At 33.8% G+C, this 22,598-nt stretch overlaps 1 protein-coding gene across 8 annotated transcripts in view; it reads left to right on the forward strand.

Annotated features, from left to right (window-relative positions):
- ATP7 (copper-transporting ATPase 1) overlaps positions 1–22,598 on the forward strand; it is a 91,234-nt gene that overhangs the window by 24,386 nt on the left and 44,250 nt on the right. For 2 of the 8 annotated variants that reach the window (XM_068379271.1, XM_068379277.1), the window contains exons 1-6: positions 444–555; positions 688–859; positions 17,757–18,268; positions 20,014–20,155; positions 21,004–21,154; positions 21,365–21,610. In XM_068379271.1, the coding sequence (XP_068235372.1) occupies positions 17,899–18,268; positions 20,014–20,155; positions 21,004–21,154; positions 21,365–21,610 (909 nt within the window). In that variant the 5' untranslated portion in view covers positions 444–555; positions 688–859; positions 17,757–17,898. Of the gene's footprint in view, positions 1–443; positions 556–687; positions 860–6,950; positions 7,084–9,069; positions 9,218–17,756; positions 18,269–20,013; positions 20,156–21,003; positions 21,155–21,364; positions 21,611–22,598 lie in introns of those variants that run through there. The other 6 variants (XM_068379273.1, XM_068379274.1, XM_068379272.1 and 3 more) reach the window with 5 other exon arrangements.

The raw sequence follows: 22,598 nt of genomic DNA on the forward strand, positions 1-22,598 counted from the left end.
CTTGAAGGTCAGATCCTTCAAATCACCCCCAGAAGTGTATACATTGCCAACTCCATTATCTGCCAGAACCATGAAGTGGACTGAGGTTGGTTACTGAGTGGCTGTCCCCCCACCTTTCTGTCCTTCTTCTTCTTAAGGAATTCCTTTGGGTTTATTGCTACCCTACTTCAACTAACCCTTGCTTCAGTATTCACCTTTCCTTGAAGGCCAAATCCTTCAGGGCATCCCCAGAAGTGTGTACATTGGCATCATCATTACCTGACTGAGCTATCTTACTCTGGTCTCTGTAATAGCCTAGTTGTTTTTTTCGGATCGACAGGGCAGACAGATAATTTCTTTTTTCAAGACTTAATTATTTTTGCCCGTTTTATCTTTGTTATCATGGTATTGAAAAAATCGTCCAATGATTAGGCTAGAGATAAAGAGGGGGGTAGGAGGGTGATTTTGGCCAAAATTGTTCTAGTTATCTAGTTCCCTCGCCGATTGTTGATCGTCGACCATCCCTTCTGGAAGAATTTTATTCCTTTTTCTAGTTTATTGAAGCTTTTCTGTCTGGTAAGGCGGGAATTAAGTTTATCATCTTCATGTTATGAGCGAATATTGTTAAGAATTTTGATCCGTTTCTTGAGATAAATCCGAAATCGATTAATTCGTCCTTGAAAACTTGAAATTAAAATCTTTCTTAAGGTCCCACCTGTGGTTGACATTTCCTTAGATACGTTCACCAGTGTGGAATCTTCGAAATCTGAACAAGGAAAAAACTGAGTTCTACCCTGGTCTATGAAAAGTTTGTGAACAGCACTTATCCCAAATGGCTTCCAAGATGAAGTTTGTGCGTACATACGTCCGCCGATGTCAGGTATGAATCTTAAATTGGTACTGATGCCCTCAAGTCTGGGGGAGAAGACTGTAACATTGCTTAGAAGTGATGTGGAGTTTTTGCAATGTGCAATTCTTATTTTACTGTTAGTCTACGTATATCCATTATGTGGTGCTTGGTATGCCTTTGTGTTGATTTTTTTTTTTTTATTATATCTGTTCACATGTGAGAATTTTATTCAGTTCATGAACTGTTAAACTTGTTCAATTTAAAGATATCTATTTCCACTCTGCATCTGTGAGACAATCTTTTCAAACTCCTTTTCACTTGAAACTAGAAAAGCATTCTGATAGTGAAGACCTCCGCCACGGCAGCTTATTTCGGTTAACCATTTGCTCTACCTTGACCTTTGACCTAGGACTTTAAAAATTAAGTCACTTCGACGTGTCATCATGAAAATTAATGCCTGACAGTTTCATTACTCTATGAGTAAAATTGTGGCAAGGATGTTGTTCACAGACAAACGGACAAACAGGGGTGAAAACATAACCTCCTCCTAACTTCGTTGGCCGGAGGTAAAGATTAAATCTTAGATATTTATGGATCATCGTCAAAAGATGTTATGAATTCTGTCGTATCATTGCTCAGATTTAGTCACATTCCAAAGGTATTTATAGTTTTGCGCATTGGCCTTGGTGTCTTGACGTAATCGGACATTCTGTGGCATCACTGTGCCGTAATTTATTATTATTACGTTTCTTTTTCCTTTCACGTTATTCTTCTTCAGTGTGTTTTCTTCATATTTGTACAAAACCTTTTACTGACCTTTTTTATTCGTGTTTTTGTTTAATGAATTCGGTTCCTTGCTCCTCATCATAGATTTTCATCAGGTTTACTTGCAAATTTCAGTCAGATATCAGGTTAGCTTAAATCATATTACGTAATAACTTTTACCCAGATTTCATTGACGTGTTTCATCAGATTTCTTTGACGACTATCATCAGATTTTATCGACGTCTATCATCTGATTTCTCAACTTTCATCTGATTTCTCAACTTTCATCAGATTTCATCGACTTTCATCAGATTTTATCGACGTCTATTATCAGAATTCTCAACTTTCATCAGATTTCATCTACTTTCATCAGATTTCTCAACCTTCATCAGATTTCTCTAAACTTTCATCAGAGTTCATCTACTTTCATTAGATTTCTCAACCTTCATCAGATTTCTCTAAACTTTCATCAGAGTTCATCTACTTTCATTAGATTTCTCAACCTTCATCAGATTTCTCTGAACTTTCATCAGATTTCATTGAAGACTTTCATTAGATTTTCTAGACTTTCAACAGATGTCATAGACAATTTTCATTAGATTTTCTCTTTAAATTTCATATAATTTCGTAATCGAATTTTATAAGACCACGAAAGACTTGTAAAAGACTTCCTCAACGACTAGAATCGTATTTCATTGGTGGCTTTTCACTTAATGCTTTTGTTCAGATCTGTTGAGTGAGTCCTGGTCTGAAGATAGTTCACTTCTTGCCTAGCTTGTGAATAATGTCACTTCTGACCGCTTTGGTTTAAAGGCTTTAAAGGCCACTCATGAATGGTAGAGGCAAGGGACAGTGACATTGACCTATCAAGCAGGACAATGCCCTAGAGACTGACCATATATATATGCCATATGATCAGCGCCCGAGTCCCCTCTCCACCCAAGCTAGGATCAAGGAGGGCCAGGCAATGGCGTAGCTCACAAGGATGGTGAGGTTGCAGCGACCAAAAAAACTAACAAGTTTGAGCGGGACTCGAACCCCAGTCTGGCGTTCACCAGTCAGGGACGTTATCATATCGGCCACCACAACCCTTAACCTTTCTGGGATTTGAAGAATGATATATTATTTAGTGTCTTTTTGTGGTTTTTATTAGAGGGATTCCGTATTATACGGTTTTCTGTGTTTTGGTATGTAAATAGATTGAAATTAGAGAAAAAAGGTTGCCCCTCCCATCAGCTTCTCGAATAAATGAATGTTATCATGATATTTATGCTCCCCCAGGGTAAATGAAGTATGAAAATGCATTATATCCTCCATGTGAAGAAATGTCATAGTTAAAAAAAAGTTAATCTTCTAAGTCATTCTATTCACTTCTTTGTACTTAAACCGATTAGTTTTCAAATTTATTACCTTCTGCACCTAGAAGGTTTTGTGTAACCCTTTTAGGTCCTTGAAGATATGCTATTCTTTAAATTTTGTGAATGTCTGCTCCTCTCAATCTTCATATTTTTTATTTATGATTTTGAGGTTCATGTGGTGCAGACCAAGTTGAGCAGGACTATGAATGATTAACCCTTTGGTAGCCTATTGGAAACGTCCCTGCCTGGCGTTCTATTGGACTGAGGTTCGAGACCCGCTCAATCTCGGTAGTTTTTGTAGTGCCTGCAACCTCACCATCAATGTGAGATACGATTCTTTTTGAGCTAAGGATGTGGGTGGGTGGGTTCGGGGAAGCCTATAGTATAGGGCTACCTGCTGAGTCTTCAGTAGCCATTGCTTGGAGTTCCCTGGTCCGAGCTTGGCTGGAGAAGTGTTTGGGCGCTAGCTATCTGGATATACTGTATATGGTCAGTCTCTAGGGAATTATCCTGTTAGGACATTATCACTGCCCCATGCCTCTGCCATTCATAAGGGACCTTTAAAACTTTAAAGGCTTTGAGGGTGCGCTAGATCCAAGCGCTGCTAAATGATTTTGAATGCAATGCTATTCGTGTAGCAGTTATGAACCTTGTATAGTGTCTTGTGGACCTGCATTGAAAGGAAATTGTTTTCTCTTCCGCAAAGCATCCGTAATTTGAACTTCATTAGCCCCTAAGTATGTTTGTTTGTCCTTAGACATATTTCTGCAGAGGATTTCAAGGAAGTTATTAAGGTTAAGGACAAGTGATAGAATGTAATATGCGTTGCAATTTACCAAGCAAAATATTATAATTTTTTACTGGCCTCAGAATTGATTTGTTGCTAATCGGAGGACGTTTCTTGACCCTTAAGTTTAGAGTCACTTGGTGAAATTTTTGTATATGAAATTGCTGAGAACACTTTAATGAATTATGCATACTCACAGGTTTGAAATATAAGCTCGATCCCAGAGCATATGTTTGAGTTCAAGACCTCTTTGTTGTTATTGTTCAATGGTGTTTGTAATGGCAAGTTCACTGAGCTGTTCTCGAAAATCTTCCCTCATGAGATGCAGCATACGGGTGATATGTTTGCACATTTCATATCACACGATGTGTTGGCAATGAGTTCTGTGGAAACTTAATATACAAATTAATTACTTTTCTGATTGTTTTATAAGGTGGCCTATATGGTAACATCCAGGACTTATGATTGTGATTGTCAGACAGGGATTTGAGTCCCACTCAAACTCGGTAGTTCCTTTAGTAGCTGCAACCTCTTCATCCTTGTGAGCTAAGGAAAGGTGGTTTAGAGGAGGCTACAGGTCTACCTGCTGAGTCATCAGCAGCCATTGCCTTGCAGTCCCCGGTTCTAGCTAGGGTGGAGAGGGGGCTTGGGCGCTGATCATATGTATATATGGTCAGTGTCTAGGGAATTGTTCAGATTGCTAGGGCAATGTCACTGTCCCTTGCCTCTGCCATTTATGAGCGGAATTTAAACCTTTAAACCTTGCAGTAGTCCGTCTTCTTAACAGTGTACCCGAGCCGTCAAAAATGACGTCTAAATATTTACACACACACACACCCTTTCCCACCCCCTCTCCCTTTCTTAACTACAACTCGCTGGTTCGGCATTTTGTAGGAAAATGTGGTTTCCGAGTGTACCTCTTGGTGTACCCCCCTCTCACTAGGGTATGATTATTTCCTCTCTCCCCTAAGCGTGACAGAAATATATATATATATATATATATATATATATATATATATATATATATATATATATATATATATATATATCTATCTATCTATCTATTTATCTATCTATCTATCTATCTATCTATCTATCTATCTATCTATCTATCTATCTATCTATCTATCTATCTATCTATCTATCTATCTATCTATCTATCTATATATATATATATATATATATATATATATATATATATATATATATCAAGACACTTGCTCTTTATTATATTGGATAGATTATGTAGGTTACAGCACAACTTATCAAATGCATTGGAAAATCAGGATGCTATAAACCCAAGGGCTCCAACAGGGGAAAAAATATCCCAGTGAGGAAAGGAAATAAGGAAATAAATAAACCGCATGAAAAGTAATAAACTGGATTTAAAACGTAAATAAGAAAGTAGACAGTCAACATTATCATGTTCCTGACCCGCTAGCAAAGGATACTAAATGCGCAACGAGCAAAGTGAGTTTATGGGCACTGAATGACACCAATGCCTTTGCACTCATTCTCGTGTCACAGAATTTTGCGTTTGTGAGAGTGTCGTGTTGATAGGGAAGCTTCTACGCTTTGGTTTATGTTGGTGCTTATATTATTCTCTCTCTCTCTCTCTCTCTCTCTCTCTCTCTCTCTCTCTCTCTCTCTCTCTCTCTCTCTCTCTCTCTCTCTCAACTGTTTATATATATATATATATATATATATATATATATATATATATATATATATATATATATATACATATATATACATATATATATATATATATATATATATATATATATATATATATATATATATATATATACAGTATATATATATATATATATATATATATATATATATATATATATATATATATATATGTCTCTTTTTATAGTTTGTATATGTAATATCTGTTTTAATTTTGTTACTGTTCTTATTTCATTTTAATTGTTATAATTGTTAATCACTTCTCTTGTAGTTTATTTCCATATTTCCTTTCTCCACTGGACTATTTTCCCATTTGGAGCCCTTGGGCTTGTAGCATCCTGCTTTTCCAACTTGAGTTGTAGCTTGGCTAATAATAATAATAATAATAATAATAATAATAATAATAATAATAATAATAATAATAATAATAAATGTCCATATATGTTGGCTATGTATATATGTATGCGTAAAACACACATGAACCCACCATGTTGATATGCCCAATAACCTATATGAAAAAAAGAAAATGTCATAGGTCTATGTAATAGGCCTATGAATCGTGAATGGTTTGCAATTCATCAAGACCTCGTCTATAGGACTAATATACATGGCATATTATTATTATTATTATTATTATTATTATTATCATTATCATTAATTGTTAAGCTACAACCCTAATTGGAAAAGCAGGATGCTATAAGCCCAGGGAGCCCAACAGGGAAAATAGCCCAGTGAGGAAATAAATTAAGGAAAAATACAATATTTCAAGAACAGTAACAACATTGAAATAAATATTTCCTATATAAACTATGAAAGTTTTGCAATGTGTATTAAAGTACGTGTACGACTTGACTGTAGCCTATATAATATAAAATTTCCCTGCCTGTGTTGGTATATAGACTAGTGCACGAGAGCTTATATGTGTGCGCGCGCATGCGTGGGAGCGTCAAGACATGACATTCATTTTTCGTGTTTTAGAATAATTTTCTGGACAATTAACTAGGTAATTGATAATTTACATTAATGGAACCAAAGTATATTACGTCATTTTTTGTTTTTGTTAGATTTGTCCCCATATTTATAAGAAAATATTTTGCGCATTTTATTTTTTGTTTTGAATTGTTATCATGATTATTATTATTATTATTATTATTATTATTATTATTATTATTATTATTATTATTATTATTATTATTCATTCTGTTTTGAATTATTATTGTTATTATTATTGTTATTGTTATCATTTATTCTTTTTTTAATTATTATTATTATGATTACTATTATTATTTGTTCTGTTTGGAATTATTATTATTATTATTATTATTATTATTATTATTATTATTATTATTATTATTCAGCATAGAATTATTCGCTTACCGTAAATATAATCCTAATGATAAAAAACAAGTTTCACGCAACATATGCATTTACAAAAGCAACTCGTGTAGAATCATTGGGTAGGAAATGTTTGCACCAACAAATATTTGCTTTGAAAGCACAATGAAGTTTCAGAAGACGGTACTGATGAATGAGCACTAGTTACTCCTGAAGTCATGCAGTGGATGGACATTGAAGTGGTCTTGTGTGAGAAAGAGCTTAGGTCTATTTTGGAGTCTCGAACGTAGTTAGACAGATAGCAGGAGGAAGAGGTAAGGGCTGATCAGTATATATATATATATATATATATATATATATATATATATATATATATATATATATATATGTATGCATATATATATATATATATATATATATATATATATAATATTATTATTATTATTATTATTATTATTATTATTATTATTATTATTATTATTATTATTAGCCAAGCTACATCCCTAGTTGGAAAAGCAAGATGCTTTAAGCCCAGGGGCTCCAACAGGGAAAAATAGCTCAGTGAGCAAAGGAAATAAGGAAGTAAATAAATGATGAGAACAAATTAACAATATATCATTCTAAAAACAGTAACAACGTCAAAACAGATATGTCATATATAAACTATAAAAAGACTTAGGCCAGCCTAGCCTATATATATTGTATGAGAATACCTTAACGTGGTGAAAAGGTTTGCGTATTGCCATGATCAGAAAAGCTGTACTAGTCAGGGAGACCCATACTAGGTTGGTTTACTGTGAGCGACCAGACTAAAATCTCACACCATCACCTATCTGCAGTGTTCATCGTGATGTTGGAAACTGGCCAAACCCCAGACCTGAATTGTCATGCCTGGGGCCTTTGTCCTGCAGTGGACTAGAAACGGCTGCATTTGGTGTTGTTGTTGTTTTTATATGTGTACAGTATATATATATATATATATATATATATATATATATATATATATATATATATATATATATATATATATATGTGTGTGTGTGTGTGTGTGTGTGTGTGTGTGTGTGTGTGTTTTTTAATGGCAATTTTGTCCTAACCCAGTATAAATGTTTCAGATTCGTTTGGAATATGATGTTTCTAGTTAGACAGTAATGTGTTGTCACGTAGCCCAATCTAATCAGTGAGCTTTGATAATCAAATCGAATTACGTTGGTCTTCGATCGAGAGTTAGGATTAAATACAAGTTGTCAGATCGTCAGGTTTCATCTATAAGTCGACTATAATTGATATTGCTTGTGCCTTGAGAAAGATTCGATATATATTTGTTTCAAATAGTCAAGATTTGCTTTCATCCCATTTCTTGAAGTTTTTGAGAAATGCATACTTTTCTAGCCACTTTGGTGCTAAGAATTGCGTGAAATTTTCCAAGACTGACGGCTCTCTCTCTCTCTCTCTCTCTCTCTCTCTCTCTCTCTCTCTCTCTCTCTCTCTCTCTCTCTCTCTCTCTCATGGTCACATAAAAGTTTATGTTAACCAAATGATAGTGATTAATGTATGTTACACATGTGTCGAGAGCACTTGTTCATTCAAACAGATGTTTTTGGTTTTACGTGAGGAATCATACCCCATGCTATACCGCCATGCTTTATCGGTATCATTATCTAAATGTGGATGCGCAATAGCTAACTTGGACGTGTTTGTTAAGGAAATGGCTGTTATATTACTTCGTGCTCATAGACCAGTGTAACCAACCGGTGCCCTACTGAAATGGCTTTACTGTGCTGTAGAAATCACGTGGATAAACCCTTGTTTATGTAAGGTTATTCCATAGACCTAGTTGTTAGCCGAAATCCGTACCGGGTGATATTAGTGCCATAGACCTAGTTGTTTGCCTAAAGCGTTACTAACTACTGGATGACATTATAGTTATTTGCCTAAATATATGCTGGTTCATTCGTTCTTTCATTTAAGAACGCCTTGCCTTATGCAAGACACGGGCTCTTGCGTTGGCAGCTCGTAAAAATTGCGTATTGGATGGCATTAGTTCAATAGACCTACAGTAGTTGGTTGCCTAAATCCTTACTGGATGGCATCAGTGCGATAGACCTACAGTAGTTGGTTGCCTAAATCCTTACTGGATGGCATCAGTGCGATAGACCTACAGTAGTTGGTTGCCTAAATCCTTACTGGATGTTAGACCTACAGTAGTTGGTTGCCTAAATCCTTACTCGATGGCATCAGTGCGATAGACCTACAGTAGTTGTTTGCCTAAATCCTTACTGGATAGCATTAGTGCGATAGACCTAGTTGTTTGCCCTAAATCCGTTCTGGACATTAGTACGATAGACTTAGTTGTCTTCTTAAATCCGTACTGGATGACAGTGCACACGCCACATTCGTCCAGATAAGACGTTTGTCCAATGTCATGACGCACGTCGGGAATTTAAGGTAAGAGACGTTTGTACTGATTTATTAAAGTGACTTTCATTTTATTGGAAAATGAAGTTGAAGCTTTCTTCACCTGGTGACAAGGAGATTAATGTGCAGTCATGCCCAGTTACCAGTTAACTATTCTTCGCCTATTTTCATACTGAAATGTTGAAGTATTCAAGTATTGGGAATTGATAGGTCCTTTATCATATAGCATATACATGCATACATTTTAATACACTGTCATGTTCAAGCATTGGAATGGATACTTTATTTTTCATATGATGTATACATACACGCAATTTGTATGAACGATTTACCTATAAAGGGTTTTGGGCACTAACTTATCAATGTCTCACAACATGTCTGAATGCAAAGTCACAAGCGGAGTTGTTGCTGTTGTTATTGTTGTCGTAATATTATATCAGCATGGGCTTCTAGTCCGGTAGCAGCCCGTGAGTTATTATTATTATTATTATTATTATTATTATTATTATTTATTATTATTATTTTTTTGTTTTTAAGATATGGCTTCGATATCATGTTCCCGCTCTTTAATGGCTCAGGAATCACGTCTTTAGATTATTATTATTATTATTATTATTATTATTATTATTATTATTATTACTGTCATAATTATTATTATTATTATTTTTATTACTGTCATTATTATTATTATTATTTTTATTACTGTCATTATTATTATTATTATTATTATTATTATTATTATTATTATTATTATTATTATTATTATTATTATCCGCAAGAAATGTAATAATCTATATGAAAACCTTCATCGGAAGTTAAGCATTTAATACGGTCTCTCAGATAATTATTTAATCGTTATTAAAGATGTACTCATTAAGGCCAATTTCACAAACAGGCAGCTTATGTGTACAGTATCTATATATAGACTTTCGCAGGCACTTGTTGCATCTAATACAAGCTCACCGTATCCATAATATACATACATATACGCATAGACAATTTATGTATGTAAACAGCCATGAATAGACGAGTTACATTGTACCTTACTGTGCAGACATGTGCAGACAATTTATGCATATAAGTATAGACAATTAATCCATTTATGTACAGATAATTTATGCATTCATGTGTAAACTATTTATACATATACCTAAAGACAATTTCTGCATTTGCTTTCAGACAATCTATGCATTTAAGCTCAGAAAATTTATGCATTTATGTGCAGGCAATATATACATTTATGTATAGATAATTTATGCATTTATATATATACAATTTTTGCATTTATGTAAAAATATTTAATGCAGTTACATTCAGATAATTCCTACATATAAGTAGACTATGCATTTATGTACATACATTTTTTAGCATTTATATACGGAGAATTTCTTCATTTAACAGACATTTTATGCATTATCGTTCAGATGATTCATGCATACAGTATATGTAGACGATACATTTATGTACAGTCAATGTATGCATTCATGTACAGACAATTTTTCTGTGTATACAAGAATGGAAAGATAATTTCTGTATTAATATAGACAAGCACAAACAATACATCTTTAAACAACCCCCTATACAGACAATTATGCATTCATGTACAGACAATTTTTCTGTGTATACAAGCATGGGAAGATAATTTCTGCATTAATTTAAAGACAGGCACAAACAATACATCTTTAACCCCCACCCAATATATATTCTTCCACAAATAGCCCCACACATACAATCCATATGACGTTACACAAAGGAACCCGCCATGTTGCATTTCACAGCGCTGCACTGACGTCTGTGTGGACCTTGTTGACAGCGTAGGCTCCTCCCACGCTTGCAAGCTAGATCCTTTTGCCGTTGCAGTGTTGTGAATTATTCAGTTGTTGCCTGCCTATACCACCTTGAACTATGTTCAGTATTTATGCGGCCTTTGTGACATACTTCTTTTTTTTATTATTAAAGGTAATCACTGACGTGTATATATATATATATATATATATATATATATATATATATATATATATATATATATATATATATATATGTGTATATATATATATATATATATATATATATATATATATATATATATATATATATATACTGTATATATACATATATACACATATATATATATTTATATATATACTGTATATATATGCATATATATATATATATATATATATATATATATAGAGAGAGAGAGAGAGAGAGAGAGAGAGAGAGAGAGAGAGAGAGAGAGAGAGAGAGAGAGAGAGAAGTGAAGGCGATGGATTGGGGAGCCAAGAAAATTTGCAGGTATAGAGTGGCATAAATAGACCACAAACAGATGGGAGCGGAAAGACATTTCTGAGGCTGATGATGAGAGAGAGAGAGAGAGAGAGAGAGAGAGAGAGAGAGAGAGAGAGAGAGAGAGAGAGAGAGAGAGAGAGATAGAGAGCGCTAGCCACATGCCCTTTTGAAATATCATCAGGTACACCAAATTCACTAATTAGGTTAACAATAGTGTAAGGGTTTTAATGGATCCTGTCCTTTCTGTGTATTCTCACAAAGGAGTCTGACCTGGGTCCTTCCATTTGCCAGGTGAGGATGCTGCTGGCCACACCAAGAAATTCTTGTATATTATTCAATACTAGTGTACGTTACCTGCCAAAAATGACGGCTAAATATTTAGATAGATATGCACACACACAGTCAACTCTTCCCACCCCTTCCTCCTTTCCCCTCGGGGTACCCCCTCTCACCATGGTATGACTACTCCGTTTTTTAAAGTTAATTTTAGGTCAATCTAAAAAGTGTATGGTTATTATGGGAAAAGATTAGCCATATTTAGATTTTATTTAGGTGTATTTAAATTTTTTTTATATTCCTGATGACTATATTAAAGGTCGATGTCTTGACCTAAGGTGGTCATCTGGTGATCTATTTTCCACTGTCCTTCGGATAAATTCATGTTATTTGTTTGGTTGGTGACGGTTGATTTCAGAATCTTTCTCCTGTACAGACATGTGCTTTTGAAAAGCAATAGGCACTCATGACAGTAAATTTTTAAATCCATTCTTGCTCTCGGACAAAGGAAAAATGGAAAGGTATTGCCAATAATTATTATTAACTTTGCGTTATCATTTTTTTGGTACAGTAAATATATCTTTTGCTATGAATATTTAGATGAGAGGAATCATATTTTCAAGATTCTAAGATGATGATGAATGGAGAAACATTGATTTAAAAGCTCAATATAGAGACGACTGGCGTAATCTATCCGAGGCTCTTTGCGTCAATAGGCGTTGAAGGAGAGGATGATGATGATGATGAGATACTAACACTAAATAATATTCATTTAAACCATTTCCTTTGGTCTTGAAGGAGCTATAGAATTTTTTAACAATTCATATATACTTTTTTTTTTTTAAGCAACAGGTATTCACTCCAGTCGATGCGATGCCAAAAATATCTTTGAAAAGAACGAACTTCCCATAGTTCTCAAAGCTGTATCTAACAGATCTTTTGTGCGCAGATAATCTTTAGAGATAGATCAGCCAGTTTGTCCCACGTAAACATTATCTCTACCCCATATCGTACTTTGTAACCTCCCGATTCGATATCGGTTTTGTAATGATAAGATGTAATAACGACGCTCAATATGGTCATAGGATATGATTAAAAAGAACAATTATCATTTTTTATATACTTAGCCTAGGTACTTTTGTAATGCTTCTATAAATTGATGTTTCATTTTTGTTTTTGAAATTTCTCTATTGTTAACTTTACAGTATGATTTCTCTAGTATATTTACCTCAGCCAACGAAGTTGGAAGGAGGTTATGTTTTACCCCCTGTTTTTGTGTTTTTTTTTCTTCTTATGAACAACTTCCTGTGCACAATTTTAATCGTAAAGTAATGAAACTTGCTGGGATTAACTGTTATGTAAAAAGTTTGAAATGATTAAATTTTGGAAGGTCAAGGTCAAAAGTCAAAGTCACGGTCAAGCAAAATGTTTAATTCACGTAATCAGCCATAAGTTTGGACAACGTTGTAACAGAGACTTCAAACTTGGCTCATATTATAGCGTATGAAAATCCACGCCAATTATTACATATAAAGGTCAAGGTCAAGGGCGAGTAAAAGTTCGAGATATAAGCTGTCGCGGCGGAGGTCTGTGCTCTGTTGAGTGCCCCGCTATACTCATGTTTTTTTTAATGAGGCGCATTTGCACTGACTCGCAGCGGTGCCCTTTTAGTTCGGAAAAGTTTCCTGCCATCTGATTGGTTAGAATTATCTCGTCCAACCAATCAGTGAGCAGGAATACTTTTCCGAGGTAAAAGGACACCCCTGCGAGTCGCAGTAAATCTGCCTCACTAAAAAGAATTGACTATAGTGTATTGGCTTCGTCGATGGCTTTTTCCATAGCGTAGGTCGCGTAGAGTGCAGGATGAGCTGTTTAAGGATAACTTTAAAGTCTTTATTTTAGTAGGATCGGGAATAGATTCCCAAATCCCATAAATATGTAAGCTACCGTTTTGGCTGGAATATCCTAACTTAGGAATGTAAGAAACAGAAAACTAGTTTCCTATATAAAGTGAACTTGCATCTTGGCTCTTCATTATAAGGGAATGCCTAATAATTTAATGGCGGTGGAGGTTAAACCCGAGTTGATGTATATATATATATATATATATATATATATATATATACTGTATATATATAGAGAGAGAGAGAGAGAGAGAGAGAGAGAGAGAGAGAGAGAGAGAGAGAGAGAGAGAGAGAGAATGGGACGGGGGAAGAAGATGCAAGGAATAGAAATATATCGAATAAGTTTACTCGAGCGGCTGATCCTGGAATACAGTGAAATTAATAAGGCCGAAAGAAGTATATATATATATATATATATATATATATATATATATATATACACGTCGTGTGTGTAGTGTGTATGATGGGAGGTGTATGTATTATTACATTAGTTTGCAGGCAAAGGGAACCAAATTTTGATGATTTTTAAGCATTATTATTATACCACCAAACCTTTTACGCAAGTATTGAATAATTTTTGATTATTTGAGAATAACGTTGAAACGATCCTGTTTTATTAAGCGATGCAAATTTTTAAGCGCAGCATTTTCAACATTATTATTTTGCTACGTCAATATCGTGAAGGAAGCCTCCAATGTGTTGGCCACTCTAGACAATCCAGAGTTTTGAGGACACTCATGCAGTCGGGGAAAAGTAAGAGATTCACAGGAGTGTTTTGGGTGTACGCTAAGGATGTTATTCACACACACACACACACTATATATATATATATATATATATATACATACATACATATGTATGTATGTATGTATGTATATATATATATATATATATATATATATATATATATATATATATATATATATATATATATACATACACACATCCAAATAAGCAATATATTGTAATACCTTATTGTCTGGATTCTCTCTTATACCTCGGGATTCGAGACCCAAGGAGAAATCACTCAAAGACAATAACTTCTGGCTGTCCGGGGAATCGAACCCTGGTCCAGGAAGCTGGTATGACAGTGACATAGCATTTAGTCATGGAGATATATATATATATATATATATATATATATATGTACTGAAATTCATATATGGTAATAGCCTCTGGCTGGGCAGAGATTCAAATAGGCTGAATAGGCCGGGGTTCGAATCTTTTCCCAGCCAGAAGCTATTACCATAAATAAATTTCAGTGAATCTATATTCCTAAGATAGAATTCGGTATTAAATGCCATTGTGGTTGATATTTACATCGATTGAAATCACGTGTGTTAGTGATATATATATATATATATATATATATATATATATATATATATATATGCACGCCCGTGTATGTATATATATATATATATATATATGCACGCCCGTGTATGTATGGATGAAAATCAACGCAATATCGCCCTCAACTAGAAATTAATATCTATCTCATACTGGGATCGAACCCAGTCTCTTCAAGTGAAAGACAAGGTGGCATGATACGTAGCGACCTTGTCTTTCACTTGAAGACACTAGGGTTCGATCCCAGTATGGGATAGAAATTTATGTATATATATATATATATATATATATATATATGTGTGTGTGTGTGTGTGTTTGTGTATGTATGTATGTATGTATGTATGTATGTATGTATGTATATATATATATATATATATATATATATATATTATATTAACAAATTTAAGTGTTTGTAGAAAGATTTGATTGAACTTTATGTATGAAAAGGGAAAGAATTAAAAGAACTGTAAAAGTTTATAAAAAAAATCCTACACGGAAAAGAATAATCAAATATAGAAAGATTCAACTTTAGTAGACAACGCAAGTCTCAATTAGTCACCAGTAACACTGTAGACGGTGGAATGTAGTCATCGGTTAGCGACACGTGCAGGGTGGAATCTGAAAGATTTAGCGCTCAGACTAATGAGCACTGAACAGTCACTAAATTATTTGATGATAGTCCAAATTAATCTCTCTCTCTCTCTCTCTCTCTCTCTCTCTCTCTCTCTCTCTCTCTCTCTCTCTCTCTCAGGGTTTTTAACTAATGCTAAATTGGGAAGATATTACAATATTCCCAAGTGTTTTCTAATCTACCCTATAAATTGAAGAGAAAGTCTCTCTCTCTCTCTCTCTCTCTCTCTCTCTCTCTCTCTCTCTCTCATATATATATATATATATATATATATATATATATATACCCTGTCACGCTGAGCGACATTACCAGACGTATGACTATATACAGTATAGAGTACTTTCTTATGTGTGTATGATATATGTATCTATTTATTTTATGCATATATTAATAAGACTAACAACAAACCCAACCAAGTCTTTCCAGTTTTCATTTCGTAGTCGGCGTTCATGTTTTCAACACACATTTATGCATACACACACACACACACACACACACACACATATATATATATATATATATATATATATATGTGTGTGTGTGTGTGTGTGTGTATGTGTGTGTGGTTTATATAATTGGCAGATGACTACTAATCAGAAGATAATTATGTGATATGAAATGGGATGTCTATAGCAGGGAATTACGATTAATAATAATAATAATAATAATAATAATAATAATAATAATAATAATAATAATAATAATAATAATAATGTTGGAGGTAATAAGATAGAAAGTTACTAGAATGCTAAAATGTTAGTGTAGATCCCGTAGAGTTTTACATAGCCTATTTCGTTAGAAATATATTCCATATATTGGTTTATTTATTTATTTTTTGGTTTTGTTTATTTATTTATAAATTTATATATTCAATTATTTATATAATTATGTATATTTCAACATAAAATCAGTTGATTCTAATTAAAGTCTTATATTTTCATATTAAAACGAAAATTTTAACAATGAAATTCTTAAATGAGATTAAAAACAATCATAATTATAGATTTGGTTTTATTGAATAGACACAAAATAGAGAAATTCTAAATTGAAGAAGTCAATTGGAGTTAAGGTGGCTTCGCGGGTGTTACATTGATAAGTTGCATCAGAGTAAATATTAATCTTATCATTTTATTTTTGGGCCATTGTTAGTCTCTCTCTCTCCTCTCTCTCTCTCTCTCTCTCTCTCTCTCTCTCTCTCTCTCTCTCTCTCTCTCTCTCTCTCAACGTAACTTATAAAGCCAATAGCATAAGCCTCAATTCCAGAGCTATATTATTATTATTATTTTATTATTATTATTATTATTATTATTATTATTATTATTATTATTATTTATATTTTAATATTATTATTATTATTATTATTATTATTATTATTATTATTATTATTATTGTTATTATTATTATTATTCAAAATACACTGTTGTTGTCATTCTATAGAATCTGCACACAATGTCCAACCTAATTAAAGTCTTCCATTCCTAAAGTAAAAGCAAAATAACTACAGTATAAGGTATAATTAATTATATTTATAATAGCAAAGATAACTCTACACCTCCCATATTTACTCTATTTTCTAACTGACGAAACCCCTTTGGGACCAGTCCCATGTAGCCTTAGCTATGACTTGTAATGATTTATGGGGAAGCATTAAAATTATAATAAACTAACATTTGATTTATACATAAAACTACAAAAGCAAAAAGGAGTTATAACTTTGAATTCATATCCAAAATGTATCAATTTGTATCATTAGGCTATGATCTGTTTAAAATTTTATTTTTCACTCTCTCGTGATGGCCTCTTTCACAATTTCTCTGTATGTAGACCGACTGTTCCACGGCTCACGTGCCACAGTAATGATATTCTTTTCTAAAATATTATTTTAGCTTGAAATGCTTTTGTTTTTCACGCTATAATATCTTATGGTGATAAGATTCCATGTAACGATTGTCCTAATTTTCCTCATACATAGCCCAGATGTGTTTAAAAAGTTAAGTACATAATATTTAATACAAATGGAAACTTGAAAACAATGCTAGTCCAGTAGCCTACAAAAAGCACCAGTTTTGCTGCATACTGTACCAGGCACTTATGTCAACTTTTTTATATTCTTTTTCAGAGTTCTTAGAGCAAATCATCTTTCAAGAAATCATCATGGGTTGTAATGGAGGAAATTGAATGACACCAAGTGGTACTAGTGAACATTGAACTTTGATTACTTAATTTTCCCTATATTTCAATCAAAAGTAAAACTAGTCAAAATGACATCTACATCTGTTATAAGCATTGAAGGCATGACTTGCCAGTCATGTGTCCGGAACATCGAAAGCGTCGTGAGTGTGCTGGGTGGGGTGCACTCGGTCAAAGTGAATCTTGAGGCAAAAGAAGGCACTGTAATACACGATTCTCAGCTTATATCGGGTTCAGTGTTAGCCAGCAGAATAGACGATATGGGGTTCGATGCAAAGCACGTTACAACTAAGAAGAACGACTGTGCCGTGCCTATTAGCGAAGAAGAGAACCTCTTGCTCTTGGGGGGAGCATCAGCAGATGAAGTAAAGGTGGCTAACTTACTGGGTGAGCCCGTTAATTGTGTGTGTAGCGATCTCCTCATTCAGATATCTGTTAAAGGTAAAAACACTTTGGAATGTTCTGTACTTGTTCATAATACGTAAAATGCAGAAGGTTCTCAATTTACAAACATTCGGAGATACGAACATAAATCCAGCTAAAATCATAGATCTCATATATTGTATCAAAAGTTCATAATTTAATGCAAAAATACTACTACACTCAATTCTTTTTAGTGAGGCAGATTTGCACAGACTCGCAGGGCTGGCCTTCTAGCTCGGAAAAGTTTCCTGATCGCTGATTGGTTGGACAAGAAGTTTCCTGATCGCTGATTGGTTGGACAAGATGACTAACCAATCAGCGATCAGGAAACTTTTCCGAGCTAAATGGGCATCTCTGTGAGTCAGTGCAAATGCGCCTCATTAAAAAAAATTGAGTATATTATATAATTTAATGCTGTAAGAAAGACGATATTTACAATATGAAACATCTTAGACATGTGAGCTTGGTGAAGCCAATCTTATGCCAAATTTAACAGAACTCGAATTACGAACAATTTGGCCTACAAACACCTTCCTGGAACCTATTAAGTTTGTAAGCTGAGGACTTTTTGTGTATTGTCATTCTAGGCCTCATTGTGACCTATTATTATGCATGCACGACTTCTAATGTCTGTTACTGGTTTCTAATTATTAGAATTTTGAGATGTGATTGTTCTCGTATCCAAGGCCTGCAGTTCAACTGTCATTTTTTTTCATCCATAGTTTTTAACACTCCAAACCAGGTCTGGTACATATTCAAATCTTACTGAATCTCTCTCTGATTCGGTTTTCTCTTTTACGAAATCATAAGGCCTAATAATGATAACAAAACACATTAAAATTGTACCGAATCTATCTTTCATTCGGTTTTCTCCCTTACGAAATCCTAAGGCCTAATAATGATAAAAAAAATTATATGCAAGATAAAATTTCCCTTCTGAGTGGGATTTTTTACCAAAATTGGCTAGAAGACTGTATTCACAGCAACTCAAAAATCCACTCTTAATAATATAATGCTTATGAAGAATAGACAGGATTTCTTATAAAAATATTTTTTAACTACTACAATTTATTCTAGTAGGCCTAATACATACTTGGATAAGAATGTTGGCCACATCATGCTTATTGAACCATTCTTAAATGTTATGTTTACTTGTCTTAGGTTAGCTAAAATGTATTATAAATATTGTCCTTTAAAAGTTGGTATACAGTACATGTTTTGTTATTTACTGTCCTTAAGGTTTAGCCATAATATGGTAAGCTTCAGTGTGATTTGCCTTTGTAATTTGAATGCATACCTGTTTAGCTTTTCTTTAGGCCTACATAGGTTTTTGCTTATTAACTTGTTTGTGTTTCTATAAGTATTAGGTCATAGATCCAAATTTGTGGAGTCGGGGGTTTTCATAAAATTATTCTTAAGTTCAGGTACTACTGTATTGCTGATTGCAGTTAAATAAAGGGTATTTTTTATGCTTTGCAAGTTGTATGTAACCAATAATGATGCAAATTTATTGATGTTTATTTGACGTACTGGGGCTTTGATTTACTGTACTGTATCCAGCTTCTGTATTTGTCTCTGGTTACAAACATTTAATTCAGATTTTAATTTGTACTGTACAGTATATGATTTTTTTATGTTGCTATTGGCCCATGTGCAATAATTTCATCATGAAACATTGAAAATAACACTTTTTGTAGGAATACATATTGAATAATTAGAATATTAATATTAAGTCTGTAATTTTTGCTTACTTATTTAACCAGGTATGACTTGCAATTCATGCGTTAATAACATCGAGGGGAATGTTGGAAAGCAGGAAGGCGTTCGCTCAATCAAAGTGTCGTTAGCAGACGAAATGGCAACACTTATCATTGACCCTACACAGATCTCGGCAGAAATGGTCAGGTCAGTGTGGATTTACGACAATTCTTTGTCTGATTTTGTCAGCCATATTGTTAAGATACCAGCAACCAAAGATCTCTGCCTGGTGTTTGCCAGTCGGGGGTTCGAGTCCCGCTAAGTCTCGTTAGTGCCATTAGTGTCTACAACCTTACCATCCTTGTGAGCTAAGGTTGGGGGTTTTGGGGGAGCCTATAGGTCTATCTGTTGAGTCATCAGCAGCCATTGCCTGGCCCTCCCTGGTCCTAGCTGGGTTGGAGAGGGCGCTTGGGCGCTGATCATATGATATATGGTCAGTCTCTAGGGCATTGTCCTGCTTGATAGGGCAATGTCACTGTCCCTTGCCTCTGCCATTCATAAGTAGCCTTTAAACCTTTCAACTTAGTTCAAATGATTTTGCCAGGACTTGCAGTAGTTTGTTGAAAATCAGTTATAGAATGCATGTTATCACCTTATTATCATCTTATACCGTATACTGGTTTTGTTTTCTTGTTACAAACTCTTTTCACTGAATATTTCCACTTCCTTTGTATTTATCTTTATAAGAGAAAAATTTCATTTATGTAACATTGATATAACAGCATTTGTATATTTTTACACACTTTCATGTCCGTTCACTTTTTTCCATTTCAGAAGTGACACATAAGTCATCATTGTTATGACATTATGTATAGATATAATTAATAAAGCCATTTCTGTATCTTTACCAGTTATTAATGGTTGTACTGTATTTTAATTCTAAATGTTGAACATGAAACTGTATTAGATATGTTATTATTTTTGTCATGTTAAGAATCTCAACTGAGGTAGATTATATGTTGAACCTTCATAAAATTGCACCCATTTTTTTTCAGGTCCACTATAGATGATATGGGCTTTGAAGCGTCCCTATTGGAGAGTGATACATCGACTGTGATAATAGGTATTAAGGGTATGACTTGCATGTCGTGCGTTAAGAACATAGAAGGAACTGTAGGGTCAAAGCCTGGTATTCTGTCCATTAAGGTGAGCAATATGAGCCAAAAATAAGTAAACTTTTCTCCATTTTTATGCTCAAATTTTTGGGTTGATTCTGAATATTTTTATTTTTTCTCTTGGTATTTATTACTTTCTACACTTATAGTGTCTTACCTTTACAGTAATTGAAAAGATCTTATAATATTGATTACATTTATGTTTCTTTTATAATAATTCTTATGAAATTCTTGCTTGTAGGTGAGTCTAAAAGATGAGAAAGGAACTATAACATATGATAAGAAAATAACAAACCCAGCCACTATAAGGGATCTCATAGATGACATGGGTTTCGAGGCAACGGTTTTGGACGGTGAATGTCAGGATAACGCCCAGCTCGAAAATCCTAGAACATGTGTTATATCAATAAAGGGTATGACCTGTAATTCCTGTGTTCGAAACATCCAAAGCACAATTGGGGAAAAACCTGGCATTGCAGATATAAAAGTAAGTTACTCCGCTGCCGTAGGTTTTTCCTTTGATGCATGACTTAAAACCTTGTGGAAAACAGAGCGATTTGGAGGTTTGTTTCCTGATTGTCCTGAATAAAAGTAAGGTTGATGATTGGATAATCTCGGGTTTCTTTTTTGTTGCAATTTAAGATAAGGAAAAATAACATTATGAATAAGGAGAATAAATGAGATGCATTGTATGTGTTGTTATTATTAGATTTTGCTAGACTTATTAATGGTAAAATTATTTTATAATTAAATTCTTGTAAGTGGTAACGTACTATTGGTTTTAATGGTCTGCAATCTGCATTTACTGAATTTGTTGGTAGTCTGTGAACTGTCTTATTAAAAAGAATGTAAATGTGTTGCTTGTTAATAGTCTTTAAAGAATTATAGTTTTAGAGTTTAATTTTTGTGGACAGAAGCAGAGTTTTTTTTATTGATGATCATTTACTTGCTAGAATAATTTTAATATCCTCATGTTATAACTGTTATCTGCAACCGCAGTATTATTGGTATGGTAGAAATCCTAAGATTTAAAGTGGTCATATTTTTAGGTATTTCTGTGCTTCTGTCTTTTATATTTGTTCTTAAAGATGAAATAGAATTTGCAGCGAGGTACTGCCAAAATATTTCAATAGCTAGTGGGAAGAGATTAAAAGGAACAATGAAAAGTGATATGCAGAAAGTAATGCAATCAGGGGGAACAATGGTTGCATCAGAGAACCTTTAGTTCCATTAAGAAAATTACTTAGGGTACAAAAAAGGAATACCCCAGCAAAGCTGCTGAAAGCCCTCTGAAGTCTTGAAATGACCCAGGAAGGGCAGTACTTTTTGGGTATTTTTTCCTCTTGCATGAAAATTCTCCTTCTTTTATCATTTGATGTGTTAAGTAATGCTTTGGTGTCTTCAGAATATGAAGCTATTTCTAAGTGAAAAAGAGAGAATCTTCATTTATCAGCAACTGGTTTTAAGTATGAAGG

Source organism: Palaemon carinicauda, chromosome 8 (genome assembly GCF_036898095.1).
Source record: "Palaemon carinicauda isolate YSFRI2023 chromosome 8, ASM3689809v2, whole genome shotgun sequence".
NCBI lineage: Eukaryota > Metazoa > Arthropoda > Malacostraca > Decapoda > Palaemonidae > Palaemon > Palaemon carinicauda.